This window comes from Vulpes vulpes, chromosome 7 (genome assembly GCF_048418805.1).
Source record: "Vulpes vulpes isolate BD-2025 chromosome 7, VulVul3, whole genome shotgun sequence".
Taxonomy (NCBI): Eukaryota; Metazoa; Chordata; class Mammalia; order Carnivora; family Canidae; genus Vulpes; species Vulpes vulpes.
The window spans coordinates 64,092,270-64,105,890 of record NC_132786.1 but is presented as its reverse complement, the minus strand read 5'-3'; the positions used below and the strand labels follow the sequence as shown (position 1 = coordinate 64,105,890).

Sequence of the window (13,621 nt, the reverse complement as noted above, 5' to 3'; positions counted from 1 at the left end):
TGCCACCAGGGAAATACAAATCAAATACAAAAACCATGAGACACCAGCTCATGCCAGTGAGGATGGTGAAAATTAACAAGACAGGCAATCACAAATATTGGTGAGGATGCAGAGAAAGGGGAACCCTCTTGCACTGTTGGTGGGAATGCAATGTGTTATGGCCGATATCTGGGAAATGGTATGGAGGTTCCTCAAGAAGTTAAGAATAGAGCTACCGTATGACCCAGCAATTGCTTTACTAGGTATTTACCCTAAAGATACAATGTATTGATCTGAAAGGACACCTGAACCCCGATGTCCACAGCAGCAATGTCCACAGTGGACACAGCCAAACTGTGGAAGAAGCCATGATGCCCATCGACAGGTAATGGAAAAAGAAGATGTGGTCTACGTACACAATGGGATATGGCTCAGCCATCAGGACAAATACTTAGCATTTACATCGACGTGGACGGAGCTGGAGCATATGCTGCTGAGTAAAATAAGTCAATCAGAGAAAGACCATTATCATCTGGGCTTACACATGCATAGAATTAAGGGACAGCACAGAAGATCCTGGAGGAAGGGAGGGAAAAGTGAACAGGAGGTCATCAGAGGGAGACCAGGCACGAGAGAGACTCTGAACTCTAAGAAACAAACTGAGGTCTCTGGAGGGGGGAGAACGGGTAACTGGGTGATGGGCATTAAGGAGGGCATGGGATGGGAGGGGCGCTGGGTGTTACACGCACTGACGGATTACTGAACTCTCCATCAGAAACTAGGTGTGTACTAGGTGTTGGCTAATTCAGTTTAAATGATTAAAAAGTAAAGAGTTTATGGTAAAAACAAAACAAAACAAAACAAAAAAACCAAAGTGGACAAAAACACGTGACATCCAAGAGACCAGAACATCTTATTGGCCGCTGTCATCAATGTGCTCAGATGCCTAGGCTCCTCCTGATGCTACTTGGTGACTTTCAGCCCACATCATCTAGTGCCGGCTTCACAACAGGTGCAGCAGCAAGGACGGCAGGTGCAGGAACAGGAGACTGTGGCCCTTACACCCTGGTGGGAGCTGTAACGAGGCCCAGAATATGCCCGTGTCTGACAGGAGAGCCAGCGCTGTGGGGGAGCACCAAACTCTCCCTGAGGCCTCACAGCAATGTCTGTGCACCCGGGACCACAGCAGCCCCGTCTGTTTCTCAGAGCCCGCTGACAACACCGCCTTCCTCATATCACTTCCCAGCGTCCAGTGAGCAACTCCCCCAGCCCTGACTGTGATCTGAGCCCAACAACAGCCAAGCACCACCTCTTTATGCTCGGGGCCAGCCACACTCTTGCCCCGGCTGCCTCCTCAGCCCTCCTGCCCCGCTCGGGCCGGCTGATGAGCAGGCCTGCACGTGCTCCCTGTGGCACTGGCAGAGGCGTCCTCACCATGTAGGCCCTTGCCGTGGACAACTCCCACCAGCCCCACTCCTTTCTCACCAGCAGGGCCCACTCTGCTGCAAGTTGGCTCAGGCCCCTAGACCGGCGTCAGCCTGCCCTGTGCTCCCCGGAAAGTCCAACCACACGAGTCATCAATGTCTCATCCCATCTTCTTTGTGGTGTGGTGGCTTCAGTCTCAGAGGCTGTCCCCCAACCCTGAACATTGTGGGGCCAATGTCCCCTGCCATTCCCTGACGGTCAGCTCGTCTCTCCACACTGATGTGAAGGTCCTCTGGTGACACCACCCCCTCCCACTTGCTGCCAGCTGGGCTAACACATGTCCCAGCAGAGAGGAGGCACTGGCCTTGACAGACTTAGATGTAGCACACCGGGCCTATTAATCCTGAGGTCTCCCACTCCTGATTTCTATCCTGGGCCACTTACTCTCTCTACGAGCTGGTTTTCCCATTGATAAGACTGAGGTTAATGTCTTAGGAAAATGAAATGATTGTAATTTGCAAATGGGTTTACCGGAATTCCCAGCACACGGAAGGATGACATGAATGCTGGCCAGTGCAGTAAACGGCATTACAGTAAGCACTTCTGCGCACGTGAATAAGGCCAAGAAGGTACAGACACAAACCTTTGCACACGGGTTTGCTGTTGTTCCACGTACTGTCTTTGGTGCAACGGATGGTGGATGACGTGACGGGCTCCATCAGATAGCCGGGGTCACACTGATAGCTCACAGTCTTATTGAAGGTAAAATCTGTCCCGAACTGGATGCCGTTTGCCAGTGTACCTGGGTCTCCACAGCTTATAACTGACAAGTGTTAGAAAAATACAAAATTGCCATTAAATGAGTTAGTCATGGTTTCTGTTCAAGTGACGCCCCTTAAGCTGCCATCCGCAGCGTTTAGGAGTAAATCGTCACGGCGGCACTGTCCTCTGGTGACACGCCTGTCCGGCTGTCCGGAGACAGTGTGTTTGGAAGGTGATCAGGAAATTAAATACTTTTATTTCCCTGCAAAATAAATGGTCTACAGAGAGGACAAACCTTGACTCTTTTTTTTTTTTTTTGGACCCAGTTTTACAACGTCTAATCAAACTGGTCATTGAAAAGAGCCTCAACCATGTATATTGGGAAGTGAAGAAAGGGCTAAAAGTCCTAATGAACAGAGTCATCATATCAAACATATGTGTATCTTTTTTCTCTATGTATTAAAAAATCAATAAAATAAAGAGCAAGGGAATTTTTCTTATTCGAGCAGATATGGTGGTTGTGGCCTCGAGCACACATGACAGCCACTGCTGACCTGTACAGTCGGGGGCCGTGCCCGTCCAGGTCCCGTTGGCCGTGCAGTGACGTGTCATTAGCCCAGACGTCTTGTAGCCTTCCCAACAGGCGTAGATGACCGAGCTGGAGAACAGGATGCCATCGCTGCTGACAATCATGCCATTGGTGGGCGTGCCAGGATTCCCACAGGACACAGCTATGAGGGACAGCGACACACAGCAGAGTGAGCTGCTACCAGAATGATGCATTTTAAAGATTTTATTTATTTATTAATGAGACCCAGAGAGAGAGGCAGAGACATAGGCAGAGGGAGAAGCAGGCTCCATGCAGGGAGCCCAATGTGGGACTTGATCCTGGGACCCCGGGGTCATGCCCTGAGCTGAAGGCAGACGCTCAACCACTGAGCGCCCCCAGCATCCCTACCAGAATGATTAATGCACGAGCCCAAAGGTCAGCAGTGTAATAGATGATGTATTTATTTTTTTGTACAAATAGGATCTATTACTATGGACGATGTCTAATACATATTTTACTTTATGATTTATACTGTAATTTTATCAATGACTTAACAAATGTGAAAACTATGTTTTTATATTATTCTTCCTAAAGTACTCTACTTCAAAACAAGTTAAAATATGAGTTAAAGCGGGACCCCTGGGTGGCTCTGTGGTTGAGCATCTGCCTTCGGCTCGGGACGCCATCTGGGGTCCTGGGATTGAGTCCTATGTCAGACTCCCTGCAGGGAGCCTGGTTCTCCCTCTGCCTGTGTCTCTGCCTCTCTCTGCGTCTCTCATGAATAAATAAATAAAATCTTTAAAAAAAAGATGAGTTAAAACATTGAAAACTCAAAGCCTTGCTACTTGGAGATTCAACATGTTTATAATACAAAAAAAATATATTTTTTAAAGGATCTATATTAGCAACTCAGAAGAGCCTCCCTTCATGTAACAGCTGATTTTTTTTTTTAATTCTGGACAAATCAGGTCATACTTCACATCCCCAGGATAGTTCATTTTGGACCCCAAGGGATGCCTGAGGACTATGAACGACTATGCTCAAACTGCCTGGTACAATGGTCTCAGTGTCACTGCATCTAACAGCAGCGTGTCACTTGGCATTGGCGTGGCTGCTCTCTCTGCTTCTCTCTGGATGAACCCAATGCCCGTAGAGGCAGTGAGATGCCAGCTCCCGACGGGCAAGGTTACAGGTCTGCACTCCACGCAGCCCCTCGCATGTTCCTCAGGCAACAAAGCACGACGAGCAGCTGCTGGGTGTGTTTCCAGGGGATGATTCTAACGCAGAATTAGGTTCTGTGTTTTTTTCCCTTGCCTTTTACACTTGAGTCTATTTGCCACAGAATGTTAGTATTTCTCTCGCTAGCCTTCCCACACAATGTGCCGTGGGCAGACAGGGACCGAATATGGCCTTTGGCTGGGTTTTAACAACAGGGATGCATCCTGGGACCGTTGCTGAGAATGACCACTATATGTGCCATCCACTTTCAAATCTAGCCTTGGGAACAAAGACTCTTCTTAAAAATACTGAAGAAAACACACTGCAAAATGTGCATAGCTTAGAAAGGACATTATTACGGACACTTGGTGAACTGCCTATTGTATCGCATGTAAAAATGCCGTGGCCCTGCCTGACACACACAAAGCATGTGTGCTGGTGCTTCTCCACCTGTGCCCAGGACAGACGTAACCACTCAGTCACCACCCCTTTTCCTGATGGAGCTCGTGTGAACTTACAACCCTTCCTTGCACAGATCTTTCAGCAGTTTCCTGGTTGTCATTTGAGATGAAATCTATTGACCAATAGTGAATCAGGTGATACTTAATATTATAAAAAACTCAAAAGCTCTGTGATGGCTATCTTATCAATTAAAATATCATACTGTGAAAAAACAAGAGGTTGGACTCTTCAAGACAATTACTCTTCCATTCAACAAACAGATTCATCATTTAGGACATGACAGTTATTGTGTAGATGTACTAATTGAAAGCCTGATGGAGAAGACAATTGTGTTGATCTAATTCATAGTCGAGTAAACCAACAAGACAGCTCTGCTCTTTTTTTTAAGTTTTTTTTTTTTTTTAGGACTTTATTTTTTCATGAGAGCCACGAAGAGAGAGAGGCATAGACATAGAGAAAGAAGCAGGTTCCATGCAAAGAACCTGATGTGGGACTCGATCCGGGGACCCCAGGATCATGCCCTGGGCCGAAGGCAGCCACTAAACTGCTGAGCCACCCAGGGATCCTGACAGCCCTATTCTTAAATTTTATTCTAATCATAACTGCTATTAAAATCTGTGTGGCAATTTTCAAAAAGTCACCTGTGAAGGATAATGCTAAAGTGAGATGAGATATTGGTGAACATGTTCAACTGAATTTATAGACAGATATGCTGTCAGTAAGTGAATGCCCATCATGATCATGCCATCCTAGTGTTTAAAAGTCCCTCAAATACCGTATTCTACAAAATCAAATTCATGGTTCACTTTATTTTTCTTTCTGAGAGGGACACTTTGACTGATGGTTACGCCCATGAAAATGAAGACTAGAAATTAGCCTCAATATGTTTGTGTTCACATTAAAGCCACCATGATATAGGAGGAGATATAGGAGGACAGCCTATATCCTGAGCTTACATTCATAGTCAGCAGAAGGAAAACAACATTTTTTTTTATAAGTTAAAAGTTAAAACTTTTCAAATACTTCTTTTCAAGTACATTTGGTTCATGTGACTCCTTTCAGTAAAAGATCATTTTCCTTTACTTGATTTATAATAAAAGAGCATTATAAATTATGCCACATACACTTTATTGTCTACAGATACCAACGCTGTTCATGTAGCATGCTGCATTAGGATCATGGCTGTTAAACTGAGTCCAACGGTTTTGGGTTGGAATCTTTGCTCACACAGACCTAAGTAATGTGAATGATCACATCCAGTTCTTGACATGTAGTGTCTTCACTGTAAACTGGGTATAATAAGGGCAATTGCTCTTGGTTGTTGCAAGAGTAAACATACTGTGTGCGAAATTCTGAGAACGCAGTCTGGCTTCTTAGCAGTAGTGAAGGTATACATGGTAGCTCATGCATTGTCATTTTCATTATAATCACTGTCATCACACATCTACCACATGGATAAAAGATAGGCTTTACCATAATCTCATGGGAAGAGGATTAAGAGTTGCCTCAGACAACTAAAACTGATGATGTAGTTATAGTTCTGCAATTTCCTGAGATACACCCATTTAAAATTGCAGTCAATGGGTTTATGATTAAAAGACCAGATTGCTAACAAAGAGAGCATGATCTGAAATCACGGAAATATATTAAAAAGATGAATTCCTTGATGTTTAAGATTTGTTAAAATATTTTTATTTTGTATTTTATGAACTCTTCTTTCTTTTTACCACTTACTCGAATGTGCCATCAGGCTCTAATGCTTTTGATAGATTCAGGAAAGGAGATTCATGAGGAGGGAGATGCTCTCGGTTGACTGAATACACAGTCATGGCTGACATCAGTGGAAATGCAAAAGTCATGGTAACCCCCTTTTCTATAGAGAATAACATGTGCCCCAAAGATCTGGACCTATGATGACAAGTGAGAAAAAAATAGAAAGCTAGATTGTCCAAAAAATTTTGAAGATGTGTGTTACGGGATATAAGATTAGGCACATATTCCTTTCTTTCCTTTGTTGTTACAGTGAGTACATTGTACTACTACTGGGTGGCTCAGGCAGTGAAGCGTCTGCCTACAGCTCCAGTCACTATCCGTGGATCCTGGGACCGAGCCCCGTATCAGGTTCCCTGCTCACTGGGGAGCCGTTTCCCCCTCGCCCTCGACCTGCTGCTCTCATGCTCATTCTCTCTGTCTGTGTCTCTGTCTCTCCCTCTCTGTCAAATAAGTACATAAAAAAAAATCTTTAAAAAATTATACTATTACTGACTCAACTTCCCATGATTTCTGTACAATGTAGGCTTGGAAGTAGTCAGTTTTGTGGGGAATAATATATTTGAGAAATACTTGCCATATTGAACCATTTCAACTCTATCTGTACACAGATTTTAATAATCAAGTTTCTAAGGATTTTATAAGGAACACTTGAATGTCTCACTTTAGATAAACCAAATGCTATTCTAAAAACCCTTGCATAGTCTGAGTTAGGTATATGATGAAGTGAAATCCAATTAAGCTCTCCCAATGAAATAAATGAATTCATTAATGTTTTGCTGAAATAGAACTTGTGGTGTTATATCACAGCACCTAAGTGAGATTTCTTTTTTTTATTATTTATGATAGTCACACACACAGAGAGAGAGATGCAGAGACACAGGCAGAGAGAGAAGCAGGCTCCATGCACCGGGAGCCCGACGTGGGATTCGATCCCGGGTCTCCAGGATCGCGCCCTGGGCCAAAGGCAGGCGCCAAACCGCTGCGCCACCCAGGGATCCCCCTAAGTGAGATTTCTTTGGAAAAGCATCACTCCCATTCTCAGATGTTTTAATTTTTTTCACCTTTTAAATGTGCAAAGTGCTTTTTATATAAATAAGCTGATAAGGAATGTACAGTCCCAAGTGAATGAGCATTCTAAGTAGAATATGAGTGCATCTAAGTGAGATTTGTCTTACTTTGGGGAACTATAGTGTCCCAACAAATTTGGTTAACTTTTTTTTTTGAGGGGGGGCAGTGAGAAGGGGTTGAGGGAGAGGGAGAGAGAGAATCCTAAGCAGGTTCGCAGCATAGAGCCCAATGCGGGGCTCAATCTCACACCCTGAGATCATGATCTGAGCTGAAATCAAGATTCAGACACTTAATGGACTGAGCCACCCTGGCACCCCAATTTGGTTGACTTTTGACCAATAATTTTGCGACCATTTCTCTGCCCCATTCTTTCTCTGTTCTTTTTCTTCTGGAACTCCAATTACATGTATAGTAAACCACTTGATATTATCCCATAATTATTGGGCTGCTTTTCTTTTCTCTTCTTCCTTTCTGCTTTCAGATTGGATAATTTTCATTGATCTGTCTTCATGTTAACTGATGCTTCTGTCATTTTTAATTTTCTAGGCTTATTTTAAAAAGTTTTTATATCAGATGGTACATTTTCCAATTCTAGAGTTTCTCTGATTGTGTTTTTATTCTTTAAAATTTATTTTATTTTATTTTTATTTATTCACAAGAGACACGGAGAGAGAGAGACACACACACAGGCAGAGAGAGAAGCATACTCCCTGCAGGGAGCCCAATGTGGGACTTGATCCTAGGACCCGGGGTCACACCTTGAGCAGAAGGCAGATGCTCAACCGCTGAGTCACCCAAGTGTCCCTGTTTTTACTATTTTTATTTCTCTGCTGATTCCCTGTATATGACTCTAACATAAGTCTGTGAGGATATTTTAAATAGTTGCTTCAAGTCCTTGTTCATTATTTTCAACATCTGGGTTACCTCAAGATCAGATTCTATTTCTGTTGTTTTGGTGTGTTTTTTTTTGTTTGTTTGACTATGGGGTCATATTGTTCTGAGTTATGCATATGTAGTAACTTTTTATTGTATGCTGGACATTGTGAACAAAATGTTGCATGGATTCTCTCATCCCTTCAAAAGGTGCTGGGGTTTGTTCTGGTTGACTTTTAAATTAGTTTTAGATCTTTTGGGTCCTCCCATTAGTTTTAATCTCTATTAGAGGAGACCTATTCAGACTTAGTCCTAACATGCCTTTGCTCTTAGTTCTATCATATTCCACTTATTTTAGGGAGTGGTACAAATTAATAATGCATGGAGTTTTCTGGGCATCTGTGAAATGTCCTAAGTATACATTGAGAGCTCTGACCGGCCAGATGGCCAGTGTGTCTCAGTAGGGGTATGACTCTAATATCACAAGTCCACTCTCGACTCTGCCGCAAAAGGTCATTGCGTCACTGGGTCTCACCCATGCTTGTCCGCCTGGCCCTCAGCCAGTGAATGCCCACCGAACTTATGGGGCTGTCACATCCTCAGCTGGTCCTTCTCAGATTACTTACCCTGCAGGTTCTGTTTTAGTGGCCTAGAATAATTTCTACTGCATCACCTCTGTAAGCCACCATACCACCTGGGTTCTACTTTCCAACTGCACAGGAAGAAAAATATACAGAACAATGGGGAGGGTGATAGGCTCACTTCCCTCATTTTTTTCCTCCCATAGAACATAGGCATGCATTCTCTGTTGTTTAACAGAATAATTGTCTCATATATCTTGTCTTTTTATAGTTGTCCTCAGTAAGATGCTAGACTACTGTCATTCAACATGTCATGGAATGAAGTGGAGTTCTCATTTAATTTTCATAATATTTAATATTTAAATAAATTCTGAACCAACAATTCCCAGATGTAATACAGGGGGAAAAAGTTAGATGGGATGAAAATATAGGTTACAAAAGTCATGTGTAACTTTTAGATACCATATCATAGAATAGAATACACTCTGGTTTTGGTGAGAAAAAGATGCTATCATGCAAATTTTAATATTCAAACTCTACAAAAGGAGAGAAAAATGAGAAAATTGTGTCTGAGTAAGCTAAAGTCTACTAATTAGGGTCACATACTTCAGTCAATAAAAAGGTATTGCTCTGCAATTCACGGTGGCAGGTGGAATCCTTCCAGTACTGCTCAGTCATGTCTGATTTAAGTCAACTTCTTTAGGGCCTAATCTAGAGATTTACACTAACTCAATTGTCAGGAGGTGACTCAGCATCAAAAATTACCTTGGATTATTATATATGCGTATGTCTCTTATCTAGGTGCAGATATCTCCAAGATAATCTTTCATTCGGAAGAGAGTACACACACACACATGTACACATGCACATACATAAGATATGTACATATATTTTCATATATATGATTGTATTATTTATACATGATTTTATGAGATCACAGATTATATAGTTTGATTGCATAAAATATAGATTACACACAATTTTCTATTGTTCTATATAATACATACAATAAAATGAGAGGTGGGCAGGTACAGGTTGAGGTGGCACAGTAGAGTAGAGAAAGTGAAGATTAAGAAAACTTGATTTATATTTCTGGTCCTGATATTGTGTGAGCTTATTCAAGTTGATCAACTTACTTATATAGAAAGTGTTTCAGAGGTGATATTTGTTTTGTGCGACCATTTTGGACTCGAACATTAAGTATTCAGAATTTATATGCTAAATATTTCTAACATTTAAGTCTTATCTGTCTGAATTCTAAATCAGTTACTTTGTGGACTCTAAACAAATTCATGATATCACATCATACCTTTGCTTAAGGCAAGCACTGCCGATATATGACACGGTAAACTATTCATGACTTTTTATTGTTATTACTGAGGTATCCCACCATGCCCTCTTAGGCCTCTCAAATACTGAAATAAAATATATTCACCCCAAAGTATTATACAGAGAATCACCCTAGGTTCTTTAGTAATGCAGTGTTTTTGGCAAGGGCCACCAACAGACTGGAAATAACATGTGAAGTGAAGCCTGCAGAAGTTCCCATCAGTGACTGACATCGCTTCTGTGCACTGTTCCCTGTTCTCATTTATTCATTACCAGCAACCACAAAACACCACCAAATCACAGAGATTATTATTAGATCAGAAACTCTTCTAGATTATAAACATTCAAAAGATAAGGGTCCATGTTAGATAATCTTTTGAATAGTCAGGAAATCTCCATGTACCCAGTCATGAGTTGTAATGATTCTCTTATACATTCTGGGGGAAAGGAGATTAATGATACAAAGGTTCAGTCTCTAGGATTTCTGTGGAATGGTACCAGTCATTTTATAGTGAAATACATGGTTCCAAGTGTAAAGGTTGACTTTATGGCTTGAACGTACTCACCTTCACACACTGGCTGCAATCCTGACCACGAGCCATTGAGCAAACATGTACGCTCAGGAGAGCCCCTCAGCTGATAACCCATTTCACAGGAGAAGCGCATAAGGCTCTTGGTCTTGAGTTCATCTCCAAGCCGGGACCCATGCGCTGGGGTCCCAGGATCGCCACAAAATCCAGGATCATTTCCTATGGAACACAAACACAGATGGCAAAACGCAGTGTTGTTAGACTTCTTTATAACAGAGCTCTTATATTTAAAGAGAACGAAAAGTTATTTATTTATTTATTAGGATTTATTTATTTGAGAGAGAATGCATGAGCATGTGAGCGGGGGGGGGGGTTGCAGAGGGAGAGAATCCTCAAGCAGACTCCCCACTGAGTGCAGAGCCCCATGTGGGGCCCATGGTGGGACTCAACCCCAACAGCCACGAGATCACGACCTGAAGGGAAACCAAGAGTCAGCTTCTAGACCAACTAAGCCACCGAGGAATGACATGAAAAGTCATTTAAATATGTTCCAGTCATACCGCATTCTGGAAATCTCACGAGAAAGACTCTATCAGAGCACAAAGGTGAAAAACGTGAAGAAAGTGTTTCTCTACAACTAAACACAAACTAGTTTATCAAAATATGCCTATGACAAAAGTTGGTGTTCTCTAGAAGAAATAAAACTATGGGAATAATGAAGACAGTGTTTGTCCATTGGATGTGTCAGTATGGATGGGGTCAAGGGAGAGGTCTGATTCTTCTCAACTGTGTCCAGAGTTGCTGACTCACTGAGGTTTGTTTATTTAAGAACTATCTGTGAAAGAATGAAGATTTTTCATTTTTTTCGAAGGGTGTAAATGTAATTGCCAGTTAGAGACAGGAGTGAGGCAGAAGAATCGAGAGGAAGCACAGACGAGGAATCAAGAAGGAAAGGGGACAAACGGAGTGAGGGTAGGCAGGCCTCCTGGACAGGGCGATTAGGAACTCCCACGTCTCCCACAGCGGGGATGTGAAGTGACTGGGCCTCGAGGGGACTGATGAAGACGAGGGCGACCACATGGAACCCCGGCCTCCGTGGCAGGACATGGAGTCAGGCCGGGGAATGGCGGGCTGTGCCACTCCCCACGCCCCAGGGGTCCAGCCAGTGCGTGGTTCCTCACCTGTACAGTGGGGCAGCGTCCCACTCCAGTGACTATCCTCTTGACAGACTCTAGTGCTGTTGCCAACAAGGTCCCGGCTCCCTTTGCAGGCGTAGTGAACGACGGCCCCATACGTAAACAGCTCTCCCGTCAGGACGGCATTGGCAGGAACCCCCGGGTGGCCACACGATATGGCTGAGGGAAAAGGTAGCGTGAATGGGCGCATCAGGCCTGTGAAATGCTTTAGCTTGGTAGGTCTCCACACGGACACCCCTGCTGCCGAGAAGCCGCTAAAGGCACAGGCAGATTATCGCAGCACCCTACAAATAACAGATGCTACTTTCCAGGTGACACTCCCCCCACCTCAAATATTCATACGGTACCGAGGAAAAGAAATTGATCTGTCAGGGAAGTTTGTCTCGGTTTTGTTCTCTCTTGAGGTGTTTCTGTTATTTCCAGCTAGGCTTTCAAAGAGAAAGTCACAAAAGAAAAAAAAAAAGAAAGAAAAAACAAAACAAAACAAAACAAAAAACAAAGAGAAAGTCACTCTATCTACGTTTCCCCCATCTGTCCTTAACTGAAGTCTAAAAAAGTAGTAGTATACAACAAAAAGTCAGAGATTACACAGATTCATTAAACTATTGTTAAAATGACAATCATATACTCGCGTGGGTCAAAACTCTCTCATATCTGCTTATTCTTCCAGCTCATGGATCTACGATGACCCTCCCAACAATTTTTCCTTGAACAGGTGACAGTTTAATATGTTTAAGTAACGATAATAATAATAATGATAATGATAAATTAGTGGTTAATTTTCTTCAAGTAATCATAAAATAATCTCAGCATTCCCATTCGTTTCTTTAGAATTTTGCCAAACCGGGCCTATAATCTATTCCTAAATTATCTTTCAAAAAGGACAATTCTGGGATCCAGATTAGTGTAGACTGGTGAAGATTCATCCCTCCTTTTCCGTAATGTCTCCAATTAGAGTTAACAATGGACGAATCTTGGGCTACATGCAAAGAGCTGACTGCACTCAGGCTACCGACAAATTATTCAAAGGCCACTGATTTAACAGCCTAGGGTGTCCGTTAGATCCCAGGCAACCCCAAAGCAATCTCATCCAGGGAGGTAGGTTTAAGGTGGAAAGTCACTGAGCATCCCCGTGAGCCGCATCAGCCCTTATATTAATCCCGTCTCCCACTGGCATGCGTTCCTTGGTGAGCAAGATTTTATCTACACAGAGTCCTAAAAGGAAGCTAATTAGAGCCAGACCAGTAAATGGTTGGTCATCATCAGTTCCAGGTGAAACTCAGAGGGAAAGAGAAAACAAAAAAAATCAGTGAGACCCTAACAGCAAAACCAGAGATGAAGCCTGGCTGCTGAGAGCGGGGACGAGCCAACGGCTCCCCGAGGACCCGCCTTCGCAGCCGCGGGGTAATTCCAACTGTTAAGGACAACAAGTGGTGGAACTGGGCCCCTGGGAGAGCAGGAGCCTCTTATGACCTGGTTCCTGGTGATCTGGAGCTCGCTGGCATCATTACCAAAACTAACGGAAGTCTCCCATCGGCCAGGGAAGCCGCAAAGGAAATGTTTGGGGAGACAAAGAGAGAAAAACTAATTTCTCTGAAAAATCCCCATGTGTGAAGGCCTAGAAAACCAGAAAGCAGATAAAATTTGATGAAGATTCTAATACATCCACAGATGCACTTTGGGGGCGCATGAGGCCGTGCCTTTGTTTTTGAGAGAAGTCACTCTTTCTCCACAGAAATTAATTACATTGTTAGGATTATAATTTGAGAGAAGTTTCCATCTCGATTGGGAGGAGTTACAAGGGCCCCTGAATCACAGGGAAAAAAAAAATCCTCCGGGACTAATTTATCCTGAAAATGCAAGAGAAACGCCGTA

General features: G+C 43.1%; 1 protein-coding gene across 2 annotated transcripts in view; it reads right to left on the bottom strand.

The window, feature by feature from the left end:
* CSMD1 (CUB and Sushi multiple domains 1) overlaps positions 1–13,621 on the bottom strand; it is a 1,871,666-nt gene that overhangs the window by 28,771 nt on the left and 1,829,274 nt on the right. For both annotated transcript variants that reach the window (XM_072763911.1, XM_072763912.1), the window contains exons 56-59: positions 11,732–11,905; positions 10,587–10,769; positions 2,721–2,897; positions 2,048–2,227 (exon numbers count right to left, since the gene is read on the bottom strand). In XM_072763911.1, coding sequence (XP_072620012.1) covers positions 2,048–2,227; positions 2,721–2,897; positions 10,587–10,769; positions 11,732–11,905 — 714 coding nt within the window. The remainder of the gene's footprint in view (positions 1–2,047; positions 2,228–2,720; positions 2,898–10,586; positions 10,770–11,731; positions 11,906–13,621) is intronic.